The sequence below is a fragment of the Stigmatopora nigra genome, chromosome 2 (genome assembly GCF_051989575.1).
Source record: "Stigmatopora nigra isolate UIUO_SnigA chromosome 2, RoL_Snig_1.1, whole genome shotgun sequence".
Lineage (NCBI taxonomy): Eukaryota > Metazoa > Chordata > Actinopteri > Syngnathiformes > Syngnathidae > Stigmatopora > Stigmatopora nigra.
The window spans coordinates 599835-622498 of NC_135509.1; the positions used below are offsets into that span (position 1 = coordinate 599835).

Sequence of the window (22664 nt, forward strand, 5' to 3'; positions counted from 1 at the left end):
AGAAGAGGAAAGAATTCACAAGAGTTCATCTTGCCCAGAGCGCTTGTTTGAATTGTGCTTGGGTTATGACCGCGGCTGTTTACATCCCGCCGACAGTTATTTATGCATTCTGACAAAAGGCCTCTCCGGCGCGCTCTGATAGCAAGAACCCCCCCACCCGCCTCGGTCGCCATTTTGTTGGCAAATACTTGGGAGAGAAAAAAAAAAACAAGAGAGCTGCTAAATCTGTCAAAGGCGAGGAAATCTTAGCGAGTGTTTGGTTTGCCTTGAAAAATGTCAATTTAGGGGGAAAATGAGTTACAGTTAGTTTTTTGTAAGATTTTGTTATAGAGTTGTCTATTTTTTTCAACTGGTATTTTATTCATTGTATCATTTTTTTCTACTTTTTTTGTCTTTTTTTCAATTTAAAAAAAACTACAATTCTCTGAATCCGAGCCTTTCTATTTTTCACCTGAAATTCCACTCTGAACCACCAGGCGGCGGTTTTCGACGCCACTTTTTGCAAATTGCACTAAAACGCAATTTAAATTAGCCATCCGGATCTTCTGTGGGGTAAAATCTTGAAATTGGGGGGTCAATTTACATCTTAACACAAACTGAAACATCTTAAACGACTTTGTAAGAAGGAGTAAATTGTAGGTGGAGGCCAAGTTGCCCTCATCTCGCTCACCTCAAGTCTGGGCCGCAGGATGAAAAAAAAGATGTCACTTGGAGGACCCTCACCTCATACATCAAGCCCCCCCCCAGCCCTTTAACGACACCGCCCTCCGAGGGACCACCTGGGAGAAAATAAACTTGGCCGCCTGCCCCGTCTGAGGGGAGAAGCGCAAAGAGGGATTCCCATAGTCGCTAATAGTTTTGTTGGACGTTTGCCCAAATGGCCGAGAAAAAGAAAAAGGGAGGGAGGGAAGGATAGCAGAATCTCCCATTTAGAGGCAGCTGATGCTGTCATTTCTTCCACTGACTTTCACTTTGTTCCCAAGAGAACAGCAAGTTAATAAGGATGTCATATCTCAAGCAAGCGGGGGAGACTTTTGGCAACGCTGAATCGTAATATCACATCAACAAATTTAAATGAACTCAGATTACGATGCAGACACACTCAAAAATTAGTTTTATCTAACCTTACACTACACTTCAATGGGCTGTTTGCTTTTGTATTCCCTTTAAAATATTCCCAAAAAGATGCCAAAATCATTTAGAGAAACACTCCCACCTAGTGGTCACTGTAACAGTAGGACAGCCATAAAATGACCAAAGTTTAAAATTAAAAAACTTACTAAATTTTTTGAAGGGGTGTGTGTCCACGTCTCGGCCTCCAGGCGGCAGTATCTCGCTGCTTTAACCAGTTTTGCTCTGCCCAACCAATCAGAGGACAGAAAATAGTCAGCACTCATAGGAATTTGTCTTTATTGTTATTACAAGCACTTGTCGGCGCTCCTCGACTTTGATTTCGACGCAATTATGCCGATCAAAGCTCGGTCCGGGGCTAGGGAAGGTAAACCACGCCCCTCCACCCCGGTATGGGAAGAGGCGCCGTGCTAAATGATGTTTTAGCAGCTGGGCGCCATTACGCGGGGCGCAGCAGAATTACCCAGCGTGTTGTTTTTACAGGATTGAAGTCCATTACAATTAGGAAGACATGAATGGCAATCACCCGCCACGTGTTTTTGCACTTTTTTTTGCCCGCCACATGACTCTGTTTCCTTCTGCTTTCCTTGCTAATAACGCCACTTATGTGGCACGATAGGGCGCGGACAAGCGGGATGGCGGGCGACGACCTCAACAAGCGTCCATTCATCCCCAGACGACGGCGGTGGAGGGTCCCAACGAGTTTAAACGAGAAGCTAGCTGATGGGGACCATCTTGGCTCAGGAAACTAGGTCTGGAAAAGTCCCTATCCCTAATAATATGATCGAAAACACACACAAAAATATCCAATACACTCACCAGAAATGCTGATTCTTCGTTTGCACTGCTCAACCAATCAGATGAGGGAAGATGCTGATGCTGACATCATCACCAATGGCGCCCTGCGAAAACAAAATGAGGGCAAGTTTTGTCAATAAGGTAAATGAAATCAGACTTTACTATCCAGAAGAGCAAAATGGAGTCAATCCAAGCTAAATAAATGCAGGGAAATATACATTTGGGAGTAAATTTACACAAATGTATGAAAACATGGATGACATTTGAAAAGTTTTGCTGCCCAGGGCCCGCACGTGGCTTCAATTACCATGGCGTGGAATTCCGCAAAAAATAGTCTGCTATAAGGAAAATATTCCTCTAATCTGGGGCTCTTCCTCGAGATGGGTGTGAAGGAGCTCTTTGGAGGGGGGTCCCCCGTTTAATTGGGTCCAGATTTGACCACCCGATTGCAAAAGCGCTAGCTTATTTGGTCGTGCGTACGTACGCACGTGCCAATAAATGGCCCAGGTTCCTGCGAATGGCTTAAGAGAAACAGATGGAGTGGAAAGAAAACACTCCTGAACGAGGACGACCACACACACGCCATTGGACGCCATTGACGCTAATACACGGCCAATTTGTTTGGACTGGCGGCCATTTTACATAGTGGTAGTAGGTATAGTAGTATACCCACTTTTATTTAGATGACCATATTTTGGAGCAAAATGTATACAACTAGAAAAGAAAAAAATACGGTCAATTTTTCTTCTCCCCCTTTCTGTCCAATTTTTGGATAGCACTTTGTCCACTTTTTGTACGGATGCCCTTCCGGAGACGGGCGCGTCATCTTTCCTCCCCTAGGAGCGGAGAAGCCCCTCCCCCCCTCGCCACCCCGGCCAACACCATGCATTTTTAATGGCCACAGTCACGTAGCGGACAAATGATTTTTATTTTTGACGTGGCTGAGTCTAGGTGGTGCCGTTGGGGGGCGTCTCCTGTTACACAGAGATGAGGATAAAGAATGCGTGCACAACAAGAGTCAAGAACAAACTTCTGGATAAGACGTAGTGTGCAAGGTTGCTTACTAAAATATTCTAACTTAGCTGAAAAACACAATGAAAACATTTGTTTTATTCCCTAAGCACGCCCTAAAACCAGGCGGTGGGTGTGGCCAAAACTTTAGCACACCACAAAGCCTTTTTAATTTATTTTTTGCTGGTTTTTTGACGATTGTGAGGACGACTTTGACAGATTTGTAAGCTTAGCTTAGCAGCTGCTAAATGGGAGCAAAACAGATGGCACAGGTAGACTTCATTCCATCCCCGTCATCTTCCCATTGTTTGGCGGGCGGGGACCCAGTGGGGATGGCGGGACCACCCCGGGGGAGGAAGAGGGGCGCGGGATCGCGTTACTCCCCCCCAAAAAATGCCCACAAAAGCGCAACGAGACAGGAGGGTGACGGAGGCCCAGCCAGGTAACGGGAGAGCGCATGAAAGAGTGCATTAGCGGGGGGCCCGGGAGGGCGGGGTCTTTGGAATGAATTGCTTCCAGCTAGTGTCCCTAGGGGGCGCTGTGTTTTTTCTTTTTTTCTTTTTTTTTTTTTAGCAGCCTGGTTAAAGAAGATGGAAGACATTATCAGTCATCCGATGCTGCGGGAGTATCGATCCACTCTGGTGAGAGAAGAGCAGACGGCACTTCATCTAAGCACTTGACTGGAGATAAATAGACGTATCAACTGAATTTAATCCGCGCTCCTTCCTGTGAGGTCCACTGCGACAATCTCCATCGCCCGCCATTAGACCAGACTGAGGCACAATTAGGCCACGAATAAGTCTTCTTGGAATTCCTCTGAATGAGGCCCCGGCGACGAGTGCTAATTTCCATCTAATATTGGTTAAACTGCACTTAGCTCATACGGACTGATCCTTCATTAGCTCCCTCAGCTTATCTTTTATCATTAAAAACACGTGTGTCGGCGTCATCTATTGGCCAGAGGAAAGACGGACGGACATTTTGATTGAATTTGTCCCGCGCTCTTTCTTCTTTCATGAGTTGAAACAACATAGCAGGCATTCCTGCCGCAATGCCGTAATACCTGGGAGATTCGGTGTCAGCGTGGGGATTTGCGGCCCGAGATGGAGACTTACGACATGGACTCGTCCCTTAAACGCCGGTCCCGGCCGGGTGACCGCCGTTGTTGATTAGCGTTACGACGAGTAGCTCGTTTTTTTGCGTTGATGAGTTTAGTGGGACTTTGTTTTCGTTGGTTAGCGGCTAAGCTAATGTTAGAGGAAGAAAAATAAAGGCAAATACTAAAGGGGATCACAATATTTCCATTTGAATTTGAGTCCCTAATTGTAATTAAATGTTGATTTAATCGAAATGATGGAATACTAAATTATATGACTTTAAATTATATGACTTTAAATTCTATTGACGTTTATTCTATCTTGGACGTCGCCGTGGCGTGACATCTTATTTGGAAGGGCCAGGGATCCACTAAAATAGTTGCCAGTGTAACCGGAGCGCCGGCCGAAGGGGAAGGACACCAGCGGAATTTACAACGTGCCAAATGTTTTCCTTTGTTTCTCCCTGGTGGACGTTCGCTCTGACAATTAAAAATGGCCACTCGCAGACATCTATTTTATCGTGGATACAACAAAAAAGTTTTTAAACTTACCTTCAGGCGTGTTCTTGAATGTGCCGCAATGGTCACCCAAAGTTAGCCATACTAACGGTGTCCTGCAGAAAGAAATGAGATATGGATTTATTGTCTTTTACAGGAACAATTTTCACAAAAACAAGAGGAAGATGCCATGAAACCTGTCATGAAAATAAGCATCGCATTGTACTATTACTATTAAGGAAAAAAATCCATCCAGGTATTTGGTTCATGCGCGGTTGCCTGAAATAACCCTCATTTGGCAATCCAATTTGGAGGTGCGGGCGGGCGGGCAGACTGGCGGTAGTAATAATCATAAATCACGTCTGAAACGTTGCCATGTGACATGCCAGCCCGCGCGACTAATGGTCGTGCCCATCGTTCAAAGGTTATTTTTATCTTTGCACCCTGACACTCCGGATTTTCTGGAAGCGTCTTCTCGTTTTACGTCGTCAGCACCCCGGGCCGGCAAAGCAAAAGCTATAAATGGAGGCCGGCCGGCCGCCATTTTCTTAGGGGCCCGGGGAGAAGAGGGGGTGCCACGTCACCCTCGCTAATGGAGGGGCGCGGCTGCCGCTACCTTGAGACACCTAAAAAAAAAACACCTGAACACACTTCTTATATGTCGTTGCTGAAACTAGCTAATTTGCTCTCTGTCTCAGCTTGATCTATTAATTTGTGTGTCTATTTTATTTGCATTACTACTAATTTATAACATTTATTTTGGGTGAAAATAAATGGGGAGCATATAGCAAGATTTCCAACCATATCTCCCTTTGAATAATAGGATGAATTTGAAGAAATAGGACATTTGTATTCAGACAAAAACAATGCAAATCTTGGCCTGCTTTGTTTTTGCATTAATTAGTGCACCTGTTTCAAAGATTTCAAATATGTTTGTCACTGTAATATTTAATTTAAACCACGAAAGATATATTTAAATAAAGAGTTTGTAATGTTCAATTCCGTCGAAAACACACGCTATTTTCGAGTTGTTAGCTTATAAACGAAATGACTAAGTTTATTACGAGCGTATAGTTAGCAAACTAGCTTCGCACGACGAGCGACACAAAATTAGACATGAAATACATGTTGCGGAACGAATACAACGGTTATAAAGAGTGAACAGTGTCTAAATAAAAGCATACACAATAATATGGAGTCACTAGTTTAAATAGAAATAAGTTAAATTGAAGAATATCCCTCTTCCCGCCCATTACTTACTTTTTGGTCATCGACGTCTCGGTGTGGGAATCGCGCATGCGCACTGGTGCCTTGTCTGTCCTTTAATGAAGTTGCTTGTAATGGCTCGCTTGCGAGCGTCCGCTCCTCCAACTTGGACTTGTCGTCTTCCAGCAGAGTTGTTGGGCGCCGACGTCGTTGTCAACTCCGTTCTTTGCCCTCTTCAAAACTTTTTCCGGCTTGTCGTCACAAGTTTGTTCGGGGGAAGGAAGATCTTTGCAGTGATGTTGTCATCGAGTGGCACGGAGAGCGCAGCACGTCTTTAGGATGAGCGACAGCGACAAGTAAACGGGACCCGGGACTTGGGACCTGGGACCAGACTACTCGTTGGTGCAAAGCAGGTATGTACAGTGCAACTATTAGATCAAGTTGTAGTTTAACCCTTTAGAAAGCATTGACGGCGGTAGACGTCCAAATCATTGTGATCGCATTAGGTTAAATTTTGTGTTGATTTTTGGCATATGCACAATATTTCTGACCTTCATGTTGTTTTTATGAACTTATTGTTTTACTATATATTAATTTAAAAAAGTCAATTAAGTCATTGGAACCACAGATGTAAGTTGTTATTTTTTTACTGTACCAAAATAGTCCTTTGCACTATAAAGGGTTAGTATTGGGTATTTTAAATTAGTATCCTATAGTAGTTAGGTTAAAAAAATGTCCCAAGACTTTAGATTGCAGTTGTACATTTTTAATGAAATGTAACAACAACCTAATTATAAAAATGGTCACTTCAATACATGAAATCGGGGATTTCTTCATACATTTTGATCACATGACCTATGTTTATATCTAATATACGTACGTGTTACTATCCAGCGAAGGTGGAATGAATCTCTCCCGAGCTGGGTCCTGGTCCCTTCCACGTGGCGTTTGCGTTCGTACCTGACAGGTTGGAAACGGCAATACCTGAGGCTTTTTTAACTAGTGCTTCCATAATCCGCCCGGCGACCGATTCCACTTCGCATTTGTAATAAGCGCAGCAGGCATAAATTCATACGCATAACTGGAATGGCTGCCACAGATGTCGTTCTGCAAATAAATGATTAAGTGGTGGACTTGCTGGACAAATGAACGGCCTTATAAGGCGGAGTGGCGGTTGACACATACGTCTCGCATCTCTGAGATCGAGGGTTCGATCCCCGTATGGAGTTTGTGTGTTCTGTCTGGGCACGTGTGGGTTTTCTCCGGGTACCACATCCCGATTGACCGGCAAACAAATCGCCAACTTTTTTCTGTTGTTGGTTGGGTTAGGCTCCAGCACCCTCGTGAGGACTGAAAAATAGTGTAAAATTTGATTAGAAAAGTATGCATTTCAAGACATATGTTAAAACATTTTTTGTAACATTGTACTTTATTAGTTGTCTATTTTTAGGGACTTCATTGTAATTTGTTTACTCTGCCTAGTGCCTTATGTTTTTTCAAATGTACTTTAACACTTTTTAAAGTGTAATCCATGTATTTTTTTGTCTGTCATGTACTAGATTTTTTATTTATTTATTTGATGCGGTGACATTTCCCGCTCGATACGAGTCAAAGTCGCCGGCGAGCGTGGCCCCCTGAATTTTTCATCGCCGTCCCTGTCCCGAAACCCGAGACAATAATGCAGCTCTCCGGCGAATTGATTGGTCGGCCTTTTGTTATTTATTTATTTTTTTGGGGCAGAGGGCATGTGAGCCCCTCCAATAAATTCCCATTAAATGAACAATTAAAAGCAGCAATGAATCATGGTCGCCTCGACGGGAGGATTAGCGGTCACCTGACACCGCCCGGCCAATCGATGATGCCTGCCATTTCCTCCGTTGGGCCACAAGAGAGAATTCTATTTCTCACTGTAAGGTATGCCGATGACGAGTGGGCGAGTGGGCGAGTGGCTGAGTGGGGGGGGGGTCTGCTGAGGTATTAAAAAAAGGCAGAGGAGGGGGGTGGCAAAATGTGAAGCTATATGTTGAACAAACCACAGACTGAGCTTGCGGTAGAAAGCATGTGGCGCCACTTAAACTACTTTTTCCCCTTTTAAAAATGGCGTATAATATTATTTTATTTTTTTCTATTCCACCAAAATATAATACTATTTTTTCTTACATTGAGAATAGAAAATATCTTTTGATACACTTGCTCATGCTTGTTAAAATGAATTATTTACATTTTTTTTTGGTTTGGAGGGTTCTTTTTTTTACCTGGCAACCACCGTGGCTTTGTCCCCCAATCACGTCAGGATGGGTCCGGTTGTCCGGCGTCCAAGCGCGGGGATCCTTTACGCGTGTCCCTTTTCATTGTTGATATTTAGTGGCGTGGGACGGTCCGAGACCATCGGCGGGGCTCCGTGGGCTCGGGTCGGCTCCGGTCGGCTCCTGTTGCTGGCACATAAACACAGCCGAGTGACACATCAACACAACCGCAATGCAAGTGTGTGTCACTTTTTTTTCTTTTTTTTTCAAACATGGCGTGTAGAGAAAATGTTAGGATTTATGACATGGCTATTTTTTGGGACCCATTTTATTATCCATAAAATTAAATGACAGGAAAAGTGAACTCTCCTTGGGGTACTGTTTTAAAATTAAAATGTTAATATGGAATTTGCAAATTGGAACAATGATACTCTTGTCATGTTTTTGTTGTAGTTGAAGGCCACAAAGTCATGGAGGCCTCGCAAGACCTCAACCAGCAAATAGTAAGTTGCTAGTCCGATTCTCTAATTCTTTTCTTTGGCTGTGCTGGATATTGAAATAAAACAACATAAATATGTTGGGGCTTTATTTTTCTCTTATTTTTCTCAAAAGGTTTTTGCATTTTATTATATTCATTTTAAGGGCTTTTCTTATCTTTTTTTGCACACGGAACGCCACAATCAGTGCGCCGTGACATCATCATTTTGCTTAATTAAAGCTCGCCGGCGTATTGTTTGTAAAATGATTTAGTGGCCGTTTGAAAGCGCTTGCTCAGCCGGCACCGCAGGTGAAATTTCATCACCTGTGGGCGGGGCCACGTCGCATTTGCTACGTCGTTTTCCCTCCGTTTTTTAATTTGTTTTTAAACCGGACGGCGGCCGAGTGGATTTTAACTCGCCGTCGTTGAAATCTACAGATGGAAAAAAGAAAGAAGGTGAAAAGGAGAAAAAGAAATGGGTCTACTGATTAAATATTAACAGCTTTATATTCCTGGGTTACTTGACCTGCTTAAAATAGGACGGTGACATCATCTTAAACGCGAATTGGAGCTCGGCGCACATTGATTGATTGTCGGGAGGGAATTAAATATCGAAAAGACAACGCGCCGCGCCTTTTCAATTTGGCTGTCCGATAAATTGAAATTAAAATCAACGTTGTTTAATCGAGAGACGTCGTGGTTTATTTTCGGGGTGGGGTCGCACATATTTACGTGAATGGATGGGTTTAAAAAACAAAAAAAAATGTATGGCGTTGGCTTCGGGGCAGGGCGGGAAAACAATCAAATAAAAAAATTGAAAAAAAATCCTGCGTATTGTGGAAATGTTAAGCAAGACGACAGGAAGCGTTGGGCCACTGAACAATGTGTACTTCTCGGATGACAAGATCAAATTGCAGTAAACAAGTCGTCGTTCCAATCTTTTGGAAGGTAACGGGGACTTTTTGGGGGGGAACTTTTTGTTCACTAAAAAATTTACAGGGAGTTGTTGATCAATTTAGGAACTCAATTGGTTAGTCAAAAAAGGCCAACCATAATCATTTTAACTATTTTGATGATAATTTTTTTGGGGTGGGGGGACAAAAAACTAAAAATAAAATATACAACAAACATACCTGTTTTAACTTTGGCAATGTCCAAAAACTCGAAGTTGATGACTTTGAGGAATCCAAAAGTAGACAGTTCAATTTTCTTGGAAGAAGAAGTCGAGTGTCCTCGCTTACAGTCATTGGCCACACCCACTTTTTTCTGTAAAAATCAGAGGAATGAAAATTTAAAAAAGACACAAAAAGTTATAACTTTTGAATGATACATCAGGGGACTATCATCATTTTTTTTGCAATTACAAAGGGAATATGCAATGACATTATTGGGGTCAAGAGGTCAGAAACCATAATAGGTGTCCAATTTTTGGAGAGAAATCGATATTTTGTGGGGTTACATTGTTGAATTATTCTTGTGTCCCGTGTCCACAATAAAGGCCAAAAGCGTTTAAGCATTTAGCTGGCCGGGGTGGGGTGGGGGCCAAGACGCAAAGTTGTGTGTTGCCACCCGACACCCCGACCGACGTCCACTGGGGGTGGCCCAGAAGGAGCCTGGGTCCGTGCCAGCAGCGCTGGCTAACGCTACTTTTAGCCCGTTTAACTGTCCCGCTCCACCTGTTGTCACGTACTTGTTTAGCCGCGGCCCAACGCCGTTAACCATTTTGCGTGACCAAACTGACGTCTGGCTGTCAACTACGCCTTTGATTTAGCGTCTCGGCTCGCCCGCCCGTGTCACGCGCGCCCAAATCGAGGGGGCCCACCCCCAGTGGTCTTGTGGGAAAAATACTGACTACTAGTCGTAAAATGATGAGTAGTGGATTGGACGTGTGGCGCCGTCAATGGCGGCCAATGAACCCAGCGCCAAGTAGGGCAGCTGTCTCGGTTAGAAGAGGCCAAGGGGGGTCAGGTTGCACCCCGCTTTCACGCCCGTGCGCTCCGTCGGTAGCTAAATGCGAGCCGGGCCAGAAGGGCTCAGACGTCATCGCCATTTTCTTTTTTTTAATCTGCCCGACGACAAGGAGAGCACAGTAATTCTTGTTAGACTGATGCTTAGCAGATAGCCTAAAAAACTTAGATGGACCAAAATCTGAATTGGTTGGAAATTGTGACAGCTTTGTAAATGTGAAATTGAGGGAAATGTTGTTACCTTTGGGCTAACTTGAAGGATGTGGGAACTTTTGTATGGTTAGTGGGCACTATACCTCATTTTTTGGGTCAAAATGAAGAAATCCTGCGTGCGGTGGAAATGGGATCCAGTTTGATAGAGATCAACAATATGCCTGAATGAAAAGAAAAAAAACAGTGGTTACTTTTGGGCACTTTCTATGTATATTATTACATTACATTTATATCTGTTCATTTGTAGCGAAATGGTATGTTGCTGTCTGACACCCTTGCTCTACGCCAACTTGAATTGATTTGACTTTTGGAAAAAGAATCCAATAAGTGGATAGGATGGAGGAGGGGGAGGAGGAGGAGGAGGACACGGCACCCCCCGTCCGTCCGTCGTCAATAATTGAAGCTAATGCCATTAAGATGGAGCTCCTTTTCAGGCGCCTTTTAATTAAATGATGACCGGCTGTTAAATAATGCCGCGGCCTGCCACATCCCGACAGAAGGTAGCCTGCCTGCCATCTTCTGAAAACATCTTTTCAGCGCAGACAGATAGCGAGGCCGCGTTTGACCCCGCCCCCGAAAGGGCGCACACCCCCGCCGCCGGCCGGGCTGCCCGCGTATCGGATTGCCACTTTGACAATATCATTTGAGGACAAACTTTTGACTCCTAAACGCGGAAGTGGCCATCGCGTTAACGTCCGCCGTCTGAGGTCTGCGAGATGAGAAGTTGGGGGGCTCGCGGGAAGGTTTCTTCCATTATTTTTGGGGTGGGGGGGGGACTTTTGGAGGATGTGGTTTGGGGTCGGTGTGGGGGTGGAACTTCTGCGGTCGGGTCAGGGAAAAGCGGTGTTGTGTTTCAAGTCCGCTTTCCCAAAACGCCGCCTTTCTACATTCTGGCGATGGCGAATAGTGGGCGGGGCTTGGAGTGCAAATCCAAGTGGGAACATCCCTCGGAGAAGGTGAGAAGAAATTGGAGGAAATCTGCAAAAAAATTCTGTGCTTTTGGGAGTCTGGCGGTGGTGGTGGTGGTGGTGTGGCTTTCTTCAGCGTGTGTGGCTTTTTTAATCAGATTTGATCAGATTAGCCAGCAGGGCCAATCCAATCCGGGCCAAAAAACGCATCCGTCCGTCACTTACTTTTCATTTGGCCGTGGAGTTAAGCGGCATTCGATGGTGGAGCCCAATCGTCCCTGCGGCCATCCGTGCCTTTCTGACACGGTTTTCTGGAGCGTGGCAAGACCACCGGCTGGGAACAAAAAAAAATAACAGGGAGACTTATTCAATTGGGTTCTGTCTGTCCACTGGGGAATTGGGTGTAAAAAAAAAATATGGGGCCAATACTGGATCCAGTTTCAACTCACAAATAATCTAATGGCAACAAAAGCCAGATTTAAATACTATATTAAAAACTCAAATCTATCTTGAAATACATGAATATTAAAAGAAATAGAAACTGAAAAGCTCAAATCTAAATCTACTAAATAAATAAGAATGAAATAAATATATCCAAATAAAAGCTGGCCATAAATAAAATCAGGAAAAGGAATAATAAAAAAATAAAAGTTTAGTTTTCCCGTGACGTTCGTGTGAACGTCTACAGGTAAATGGGGGGGGGAGTCTGGCGTTCTGGCCCGGCTATTCATGCAAAAAAAACCTCCTCCCTTTTTGGCTCCTTCTCTGTGGTACAAAAGTTTCAGTGGACCCAAAGGGACAAAAAAAAACAACAAAAAAGGAGACAGGGGGGGGGCAGATTTTTTCAGACATAAAGAGGAGGGATAGTTTTACACCTCCCCGGCCGGCCGGTCGGCCGGGCTGGGCCACGACTGCTGGGGGGCGCTTGGCGGGCCACGGGAGGCACAATGTATTTTACATGAAAGGAAGGGGATTGGGTTACTCACCCCGCTGATAAGCCAGCGCTCGAACAAAATGGGGGGGTTGGGGGGCACAAAATGGGACAGACAGAAATGCCCTGGGATCCAAATTGGTGAAAAAAATATGGCTGCCAAAAACAATGGTTTTTATCCAATTTGACCAGGTCAACAGAATGTTATGAACTATTTTGGGGCTTTTATTTGGAATAAATACGTAGACAAGTAGAGCAAAATACTATGTTTTGATGAGGTTTACCTTATTTCATCGGAGATATCTGCCGTTGGTTTTGATCCAAGTGGAATATTCTGCAACAGACAAAATAAAAAACAGCATAAATACAAAAAGGAGCAGAAGTCAGCGTTTTAAAAATGTTTTGTTTTCTCTGCTGTGATCAGCCCAAGCGAGTGAGTTTGGTTTTTAATTTCAGGCGTGTTTTGAGACCAAAACATTTGACGAGCAAGTGGCTTCCTCCCTCCGCAAATTTTTAAGGAACATTCCAAGCGACAAAAACAAAACAAAAAAAACAATGGGGCTGAATAATGGCGGTTTTAATAACCCAGATCCGGTTCCACGGTGTGAACGGCCATTCAGAAGAGCCGCCGAGCCATAGCGCAAATCATGTTTTTAGGCCGAAAAAAAAAAAAAAAAACGGATTTGAGTGACGGGTGAGCGAGGAGGGGGAGGAGCCGAGGGGGGGACAGGCGGGAGGGAGGGGTGAGGACGGACTAGGGGGAGCGCCCAGGAAAAAAACCCAGCCAGAGTCTCGCCGTTAGCCGAGGTGGAGGAAGGACGTGGATGGACCTACAAAAGTTCTCTTAGCTCGTCCCGTTTTGGAGGGGGTACTTTTGGATACTGTCAATTTTTGGGAGCACGAGATGGAAGAGAACAATTCAAAGTCTTTTTTGTAGCAAAGCGGCTCCGCGCGGCTCCGCGCGGCACCTGCCGGACGGACGGACCACCGGGGTGCTTGAGTGCGCCGGTGACATGCGCAAAAGTGACCCGAGGTGAGACCGCTGACCCTTTCCATAATTGCTCAAAAATATATTATTGGATTATTGTAAGAAAAAAATCCAATTTGGTCTCTATAAAAACGGGCATGCTTACTGATGGACATTTTTTTGGGGGGAAAATTTTTGATACTTTAAAGAGCGAGTCAAATATTTAAAGCATCTATACTAAAATGAAATGAGCTTTATTAATGGTAATAATTGAATGCGTTTATCAGAGTGATGCTGAATTGTGATTTTTGGGTTGCCAAAAAGTGTTCTGACCTTTAAGGACGCCGCCCTCTTTTTCCGTCCAATCCACCGGATTGGACATCCGCGTGCGTCCACGGCAGAAAAAGGTCGGCGTGCGCTTGGCCGCGTGCGGCGTGTTGACACAGCCATTGGAAAGCAGCTGGTGCGCATTGCCTTTGGCTCCGCCCTCCGTTTACTGTCTTAATGAGTTCCTGTTGCAAATAAGAGGGAGGAAAGAATTTTAATGGAGAGCCCACTATTTGCTTTCCGCCAGCGAACGTGGCCGTGACCTGCCGTGACCTTTTGACCCCTCAAAGAGGAGAGGAAGGGCGGCCCGGACGGAGGTCGAGGGCCAACGGGGAAAAGTTAATGTTCAAATTTAGGGGCCACTTAGCGGCGCCGTCAATCAATTTGGGGCATCTGAGGGTCAAAATGCGGATACGCTATGGATTCCTTTACACTTAACTATCTCGTTAAAATAATCATAACATATTATTTCAATAACAATACTATTTGTGATGATTTAGTGTAATTAGAGATTAAGTTCACTTGACTCATTGTTTTTTTTTCTGCAGGTGAAGAAATCAAACAGTCACTCTCATGTTCCAGAGCCTTCCGACAACAGGTAAATAAATAAATACCAAAATGGCGGCCTAAAAAAGACATTAAATTTGTTCCCCGAAATAAAGAGAAAGTGACCATGAAAATGGGCCCAAAACTGACTCTGATTTCAGTGTATTTGTTCAATGGCAGCCCATAAAGTGATCAAATTGAAGACTTTTTAAAGCGACATATCATTTTGTAAATATTATCAATGTACGTACGTACGCCTGGTGGCAGGTCTATGGAAATGCAGGACCTAGCCAGTCCTCATCATCGCGTGGGCGGCGGCGGTGGCGGTGGCGATTCCAAGCTGGACAAGAACAACCTGGAAAGCTCGTCCGTGGTCACTGCAAATGGAACGGGAGGAGGTGAGCGGACATTTTGTTTCAAATATCGCATAGATACATACACGTAATCCTTTCATTTGCCAATGTAAACCATTTTCTCCCTCAAATCCAATATTAATTATTATTAGTTTGATCGTGACATGTGAGACAAGACGCCGTTGACCTTTAGTGACCCCATTTTTGAACGATTTGGCCGTGAGCTAACGCTAGGAAGCGGGATCTATTCAAAACAAACCACATCGCTGGCATTCTCTTGTTCTGACGTCAAATCAGATTAGCTTTAGAAATCGTTTGAAGCCTGACTTCAGTAAAGGAGTAAAGAAAAATACTGAATAGTCCAGTTTTCATTGGACTCGTATAGTCTGTAGGGGAATGGACGTCCATTGCGGTCCAGGGCAGGGGAGGGGCTGGCTGACTGTGTGCCGCCTTCCCGCCTCGTAGGTGAAAACATGACGGTTCTAAACACGGCCGATTGGCTGCTGGGCTGCAGCAGCCCGCCTCAAGCGCCCCCGCCTGCGTCGACTTCCAAGGACTATGGTACAGAGAGGTGCATGCGTGTGGATTGACAGCACCCCCGCGCACGCTTGTGTCTTTTCTGTGTATTTGCGTTCAATTGTTGTGTGTGTTTTGGAATGAATTTTTTTGGCTCAGCGTTGGGGAGACCACAGTTTAAAAATTTAAACCGACTTTAAATGATATTTATTGCTGTATTTTCCTAGCGCTGATCTAATATTTTCTATTCTTTATTGGTACTTTGGGTGGTGACTATTTTTTTTTGTAGGAATAGAAAAGCCTAAATTTGCCATTGCAATGTACTGTTTCTTTAATTTTTTTATAACGTAATGAAACTGACCTTTGTGATGTTGACCGTTTTTGAAGTGAAGACAGAGCCCATGAACCACCACCACCACCACCACAACAACAACGACGCCGCCGCCGCCTCCGCCGTGAGCGCCACGGACGACGCCGTTTTGGATTCGTACGCCGGCTCAGGTAACGGATGATATTTCTGTCCACCGGGAATGGGAATTGATGACTTCTTCAGCTGTATTTCTGCAAAAAAATAAACAGTTAAAACACATTAAAGTATGTCAACAATGAAATCTTTAAAGTGAACATTTTTTGAATTTCCGATCAGTGATTACGAGCAGCGGCTACAGCCCTCGCTCGGCCCACCAGTACTCCCCTCCCCTCTACCCGTCCAAGTAAGTAGCAGCCTTGCCGCCCTACCCGGGGCGATGAGGGCTCGCCCGAATTCTCAGAGTACGGCGTTTCCCTCGGCAGGCCGTACCCTCACATCCTCTCCGCCCCCTCGGCGTCGGCGCCATCGTACGGTGGTCAGCCGCAATTCGGGGGCGCTCAGCAGCCCGGCGTCTACGCTTACTCGCAGACAAGCCAGGCTTACGGACTCTCCGGCTATGGTATTTAATGTTGCAGTTTTTAAAAATATATATATTTTAGTTTAAATTGTAATTCTAATTTAATTTATTTTAGTTTGTATTTAATTTTTTACATTTGATTAGACATTTGTATTGTATTTTTTTGTTCAATTTTAAGATCTGGGAGTAATGTTACCGGGCATCAAAACGGAGAGCGGTCTGGGCCAGAGTCCGTCTCCGCTGCAGGCTGGGCTGAGCTACAGCCCGGGATTCAGCACGCCTCAACCGGGACAGACGGCCTACTCGCCCTATCAGATGGCAGGTCGCTAAAACTCTGAAAGTCAAAAGATGGGAGAGAGTTAACCCATGTTTTCAGAAGCTCATTTTAAGATGGAGCGTGACATCCATTTGTCCTCAGGTTCAAGTTTCACCCCTTCCTCGGGCCTCTACACCACCAATAACTCGGTTTCCAGTCCCGCCAACTACACGGCAACACAGCAGGTAGTCCAATGTTGACCATTTTTGCCTTTGTTTGTATGGATTTAGCCCTGTTAGCTAGACTACAGGTCTTTTTTGTGTAAAGTACTGTTGTTCCCCACTGCTGCTACTTTCTACATCCATTTCCCAATCCTAAATGTGAACTTTCCCACGCCAGTCCACTTGGCAGGCGTCAGAACGGCAGCAGATGTTGGAGCGCCGTCGCCGCATCCAAGCGACGCGCAGTTTTGTTTTCCCTTTTTGGCCGCGTCTGTGAGAGTAGTTCACACAAAGTATTTTAACAGATGACAAAATCAAATAACGCCGCCACTTTACAATAGAGACACTTGGAATTTTCAGACTTTTAGGGGGAAGACTTGTAAAAAAAGAAATAGCCTAACTCGCTAACAAATCTGGTATCTCCACAGGAATACCCTTCGTACACGAGCTTTGGCCAAAACCAGTATGCGCAGTATTACTCGGCCTCCACGTACGGGACGTACATGACGCCCGGCGGCGTGGACGCCGGCGCCGTGGCTGGGGCCGCCGCCTACCAGCTCCAGGACCCCACGCCGGCCATGACGGGTCAAGCGGCCGAGCTTCACCCAGGTCAGAGGGGGGCTTGCTTTAAAAATCGGCCATGACTAAAAACAACAATGACACAACTAACAAAATGTGGTGGCCTGGGCTGTCCGGCAGGGGACTTTGAGACAGTCCAGCGGCCGTCCACGCCCATCAAGGACTTGGACGAGCGAGCGTGCCGGAGCGGCGGCGGTAACGGTGGCGCCAAATCGCGGGGAAGGAGCCGAAAGAGCAACCCCTCGCCGCCACCCGACAGCGACTTAGAGGTACGGCCTGGGTCCGGGTGCTCCGGCGCCCTTGGCTAACCTGCGCCCCTGTTTTTTTTTGCCCAGAGGGTTTTTGTGTGGGACCTGGACGAGACCATCATCGTCTTCCATTCCCTACTCACGGGCTCCTACGCGCAGAAATATGGAAAGGTAAGACGCTGAATTGATGGCCAGGCTTAGAATTGAGCTCCTCCCACTTGAATTTGAGCCAATGGAATACGCGGCGGGCGAGTGGCGAGGACCCGTCGAGGGCGGTAAAGAAGGCGGCCGCTCATGTGAGCTCTGGCGGCAGCTGCGTCTGTTCGCACCTCTCCCGAAATAGCGTCCACGCCGTTTCCGCTTTGACCGGGAAGAACTGGGGGGGAAAGCGCCGTTTTTTGCATCTCCGGTGATGAGAGAGGGCATCTTTGTCTTTGCTCAGGACCCCCCCATGGCCGTCACGTTAGGTCTAAGGATGGAGGAGATGATCTTCAATTTGGCCGATTCGCATTTGTTCTTCAACGATTTGGAGGTGAGGAAGAGGAGGAGGTTATTGGATTTTGGGGGGTTCTACTTTTTAGCCTTGTTTTAAATTGAACGTGTAACGGGGAATTTAGTGCCGTCTTGTGGCGACAAATGAATATTTTGAATGCCTATTATTGCAGGAGTGCGATCAGGTACATATCGACGACGTATCATCTGACGACAACGGGCAGGACTTAAGGTAAAATTCGATTCCCTCTCCGCCTCAATTTCGAACAAACCTTCACGTGGGTGTGGTTACGGGCAGTACTTACAGTTTCGCCAGCGACGGCTTCCACGCGGCTGCCACCAGCGCCAACCTGTGCCTGGCCACGGGCGTCCGCGGCGGCGTGGACTGGATGAGGAAGCTGGCTTTCCGCTACCGCCGCGTCAAAGAGCTGTACGCCACCTACAAAAACAACGTGGGAGGTGAGACGGATGATGACCGCGGGGATGGGTGGATGGGCGGGGCAAGCCACCTTCTTGGCGTGACCTCCTCCTCCTTTGTCGCCGCCCGGCAGGTCTGCTGGGTCCCGCCAAAAGAGACGCTTGGTTGCAGTTGCGGGCCGAGGTGGAGGCGCTGACCGACTCGTGGCTGACGCACGCGCTCAAGTCGCTGTCCATCGTCAGCTCCAGGTACGGCCAGGTGGCGGAGGCGGGGCCACGGACGGTGTGGTCGAGGGTGCTCAAGCGCTCTCTCTCTCTGGGCCTTGCAGGACCAACTGCGTCAACGTGCTGGTGACCACCACGCAGCTTATCCCGGCGTTGGCCAAAATTCTCCTGTACAGCCTGGGGTCGGCGTTCCCCGTGGAGAATATCTACAGTGCGACAAAAATAGGTGAGGAAATGATTTAGAGAAGAGATTGTGAAATGAGTCGACAGCTACTTTTTGTTTAACAGACATGGCGTACAGTAATAAAAATCCACATTGTAAATACATAGCAAGCAGGTTAGTTTAAATCAGCTCATCATGTATCATTACTGACACCTAGTGGTGGGAGTACAAAAACAGCACATCACATATTGGTTGAAACTGATTTAGAGGAATTTAAAGGGATCAAATCTGCCAATAACTCAGGAATTTTGCATATTTTTGGGGTTATTTTGACCTGAATCTTCTAAAATTTGTGACAGCATCCTTATGACCTTGCCTATCTATTTTCAAAACAGTGTCGGGTAACGATGAGCAGTTTTCTAGGCCGCTCTTGGGACACTAGGAAAAAATAATAATAATCATCCACCATTTTGGGGCAGAGGGACTGACAAGCAAATGTCGGGGATGGGCCACCGAGAAGGAAACGCTGTGATAGGCCTTCTGTGTGTCCAGGCAAAGAGAGCTGTTTTGAGCGTATTGTGTCCCGCTTTGGCACTAACATTACATATGTTGTGATTGGCGATGGCAAGGATGAGGAGCATGCGGCCGGCCAGGTAAAAATGACATTTGGACTCCTTTTCTTTTCACCCTGCCCCCCTTGTTTCTCCTGCAGGAAAAGAGAGTTGCTTTGAGCGCATAATGCAAAGGTTTGGCAGGAAAGTAGTGTATGTTGTAGTGGGGGACGGTGCGGAAGAGGAGCAGGCGGCCAAAAAGGTAAATGGAGACCCGCCCACTCCAAGCAGACTCAGCTTTGATTGGAATTACGCCGGGCCTACCTGCTGTAGTCTATTGGTTCTTTCTGTCTGGACGCTCACTTAGTTTTTTTAAAGCTAACCGCTTGAAGTGGGTGGATTTTATTCAAATTTATAAGCAACGTCAGAGCTCCCAAGTGGAAGTGTGCAACAGCACCCCTAGTGGTCATACCGGGTGCTGAATTGGATATTTTAGGCATCCATTTGGGAGCTTTCACTGTTTGCAGGTTCTTATTAACTCGCCTAAGTATTAATTTAGTGAGTTAGTACATTTCGGGATTATTCTGCATGCTTTTTTTGCCAAAGTTAAAAGGAAAAAGCATTTTAATTGTGTGGCTTGATTTTTTAATCAGACTTATTATTGAATTGTTATTTGTTTAAATCAGGGTTTAAGCTAAATATTTATTTTTGGGCCATAAAGTATATTCCGAGGTTTGAGTTCTTAATCAAAAGCTAATTCAAGGAGTAAAGCATGTATTTTTTTAAACTTCAAAATTAGTGGCTAACTTTCACTTTGGCAGGAAAGCAAATATAGCTTCTTATAGCTAATCTGCATGCTAGTTTGCAGTTTTTTTTTTTTGCAACGCCAATTGACCCTCCCCCATTTGATTGTTTCCCCGACAGCACAACATGCCTTTCTGGAGAATTTCCAGCCACTCTGACCTGCTGGCCTTACATCAAGCACTGGAGTTCGAGTACCTGTAAAAGTTCTACGCCGGACATTTTTTTTTTTTAATCTAAAACTATTTAAGAACCAACTATACACTGCGATTTTTTTGGTGTGTTTCCAACGCCTGGATTTACAAACTGAATGGTCTTAAAAGCAACAACAAACTGCGGGAGGAAAGTTTTTTTGCCCCCATACAAGTGTAAAGCACACCAGCTGATTTTTTTATCCTTTTTTTCCTCCAGCTTCCTCGTTCTGGGTCGTCCCACCTGTGTAAATTATTTGCAATAAAAGTGAAGGGTCGAGGTGTGGGTGGTGTGTCGATACCAAGTTTTTATTTTATTTTGTGGGGTGCGGTGAATGGGGCTGTTGAGGATGTGCATCATGTGTTTGTGCCTTAATGTGTTTTCATGTTCTTTTCAAAAAGTGTAAATATTAAAAGACAAACCAATCTAGAGTGCTTCTTCAAAGGATTCCAGTAAAAGGGGGGGGGGGGCAGATATCATTTTGGCAGATAAACAATTAAGGAAACTTGAGGCAAGATATTTTCTTTTTTTGTCAGTTCCAACCTTTTTATTTTGTTTGTCCCTTTACTTCTTGGTTTTGAAGTATTCTTCAATGACATCCTTGGCTTGAGACTCCTTGCCATAGTCCTGTGGCAAATACATCCAAATCAAAACGAGAAAACGACCGCCGCCCTCGGGCTACCACGCGTTCGCTTTGCGATTTACGGTTTGTCGCCATTTTCAGGGACCCCAGTCACCAAAGTGATGAAGGAGCTCGTATCGTGGCGTTCGTTCTAGCCAGAATAAAAACAGCTGCGCGGCATGGGAGGAGCACGGCAACTGGACTTGCGTGGCATAACGTGCGTCCAAAAATATAAAAAAATACCCAAAATTTGGTAAGAAAAATGACACGATTTTCACAACTAGTCTAATTATCATCTATAGTTACATAATATTCACATTTCCGTACGCGACAGCAGAAATCTTAAGCCAAGAGTCCAATAAAATGGGATGACAATATCAACCAATGGGCAAATAATTTGGCTCAAGTCAAAATAATTGTTGAATGACATGCTTCTCTACTTAAAGTGGAAAAAATGGATGCAGTTACCTTGACGACCACGCAGCTGCAGCCCACCACCTTGCGGGGTTTGCCCTCACGGTCAATCTTGCACAGACCGACCCATTCGCCGAGCTTTTTGTTATCGTCAACCTGAAAAACGAAGACGCGTCGTGAGGACAGCTTGCAATCAAAATGGCCGCCCGGCAGAGAAAGCCAAAAACTTGGCCACCGCATCTCGGACCAAATTTGGGTAACCGTGGCGATATCGTCACGGCTTTCGGTAGACGGGGTCAGATTGTCATCGGCCATGCAAATAAATTCAACTTTAGGGGACGTTTTTGGAACTTGAGGCGGCCATTAGTGCAGCAAAAAGCCAGCTCACCTTGATCAGGTTGATCTGATGCTCAGCACAGAGCGCTTCCACCAGTTTGACGTAGACGGGCTCGTCGCAGTTGGCGGATAGCACGCACAGGTGGGCCTGACGTCTAGGTTCAATGGGGAAAAAATATGTGGCAAACTATCAAACTGTTTGCTTTTCATTCAAAAGTGAGGAAAAGTTCATCAGGACATATACATACTTGTCCAGGGCTTTGGCAGCTTCACGGATACCACGGGCCAGACCATCATTGATCAGTGCAGTCTTGAGCACTTCTGGGAGAGCGGTGTTGACATCCATGACACCTCCAGCGGCAGCGCTGTCCCACAAAAATGACGTCAACATTTTAATATATTATGTATCTATATTTAATAAAACACGTTCGCATCACAATTAGCGAGCTCTCAAATTATAAACCATTAAATAACCCACGTTCACATGACAATTATCGAGCTCCCAGCTTGTCAGAATTGGAGTATCAACCATTTTATGGTGAAGGGGTATCCGACAAAAGAAATACAAGTCATCATTCAAGCGCGCGGGAGCCCGATTAGATGCGAATAGCATTGTTAGGCGATAACACGCATACTATACGATAATTTTAAGGAATATTAATTATGACAGGAGTCCAACATGACAAATATTCAGGAAAACGTAAATAGGCGGAAATTACAACGTAATTGACTACATTTTGTACATTCGACATGAAAGCGACGTCGTGCTTACCCTTCCTCGGCCATTGTTGATTAAAGGTGGACGACGAACTTAAACTTCTGCAATAAAGCACAAAATATGATTAATAGTTATTCTAAACTGTGAATGAACTGTTTAAAGTATGTCAAAATGCAGGATGGTTAAGTTATTAAACGGATTGAAGTAAAAGTGGGGAAACGCACTCTTTACTCCTCCAGGGTGGCGGGCATAGAGGACGTCATCACAACGCGACACGGGTTTGATGCACCGAGGTCCCAAAATGAGGGCGTCCGAGAACTGCCTGTTGAAAATATTAAACAATGCATAGA

At 45.4% G+C, this 22664-nt stretch overlaps 2 protein-coding genes, 1 long non-coding RNA gene and 1 other non-coding gene across 11 annotated transcripts; 1 reads left to right on the forward strand and 3 right to left on the reverse strand.

Moving 5' to 3' along the window:
- Positions 1-1281: 1281 nt before the first annotated feature.
- On the reverse strand, positions 1282-10000 carry LOC144193372 (uncharacterized). The gene is made up of 8 exons (XR_013325741.1): positions 9598-10000; positions 7996-8175; positions 6926-7090; positions 6621-6847; positions 5795-6121; positions 4589-4650; positions 1951-2033; positions 1282-1356 (listed from the first exon to the last, which is right to left on the reverse strand). It is a non-coding gene; the product is annotated as an uncharacterized LOC144193372 (long non-coding RNA).
- Positions 5861-20684, forward strand: eya4 (EYA transcriptional coactivator and phosphatase 4). 8 transcript variants are annotated; one of them, XR_013325740.1, is made up of 21 exons: positions 5861-6153; positions 8440-8489; positions 14326-14375; positions 14591-14721; positions 15142-15237; positions 15580-15693; positions 15839-15905; positions 15985-16121; positions 16258-16401; positions 16498-16580; positions 16985-17165; positions 17256-17404; positions 17471-17554; positions 17826-17915; positions 18049-18107; positions 18174-18334; positions 18427-18541; positions 18622-18743; positions 19233-19333; positions 19393-19493; positions 20156-20684. XR_013325740.1 is itself a non-coding variant. In XM_077712209.1 (20 exons), the coding sequence occupies exons 2-20, from the start codon at positions 8457-8459 to the stop codon at positions 20234-20236; spliced, it is 1998 nt and encodes a 665-aa protein (XP_077568335.1). In that variant the 5' UTR covers positions 5861-6153; positions 8440-8456; the 3' UTR covers positions 20237-20684. The 8 variants fall into 8 exon arrangements, 6 of the variants coding, with proteins under 6 accessions (XP_077568335.1, XP_077568334.1, XP_077568337.1 ...); XR_013325739.1 differs by having other exon boundaries at positions 19233-19493; XM_077712209.1 differs by lacking the exon at positions 19393-19493.
- Positions 20512-22658, reverse strand: rps12 (ribosomal protein S12). The gene is made up of 6 exons (XM_077712220.1): positions 22539-22658; positions 22369-22415; positions 21845-21961; positions 21649-21751; positions 21315-21416; positions 20512-20851 (listed from the first exon to the last, which is right to left on the reverse strand). Exons 2-6 carry the CDS (start codon positions 22380-22382, stop codon positions 20789-20791), a joined length of 399 nt encoding a protein of 132 aa, XP_077568346.1. The 5' UTR covers positions 22383-22415; positions 22539-22658; the 3' UTR covers positions 20512-20788.
- LOC144193458 (small nucleolar RNA SNORD101) lies at positions 22102-22178 on the reverse strand. The gene has a single exon (XR_013325769.1). It is a non-coding gene; the product is annotated as a small nucleolar RNA SNORD101 (small nucleolar RNA).
- Positions 22659-22664: the final 6 nt, after the last annotated feature.

Coding starts and splice junctions, on each gene's coding strand:
- eya4 (XM_077712207.1), top strand. CDS start 8,457: ATGGAGGCCTCGCAAGACCTCAACCAGCAAATA. Junction 18,542..18,621: donor CTGTCCATCGTCAGCTCCAG/GTACGGCCAGGT, acceptor TGGGCCTTGCAG/GACCAACTGCGTCAACGTGC. Junction 18,744..19,392: donor CTACAGTGCGACAAAAATAG/GTGAGGAAATGA, acceptor TTTCTCCTGCAG/GAAAAGAGAGTTGCTTTGAG.
- rps12 (XM_077712220.1), bottom strand. Junction 21,752..21,844: donor GCTGCCAAAGCCCTGGACAA/GTATGTATATGT, acceptor CATTGAACCTAG/ACGTCAGGCCCACCTGTGCG. Junction 20,852..21,314: donor GCAGCTGCGTGGTCGTCAAG/GTAACTGCATCC, acceptor TATTTGCCACAG/GACTATGGCAAGGAGTCTCA.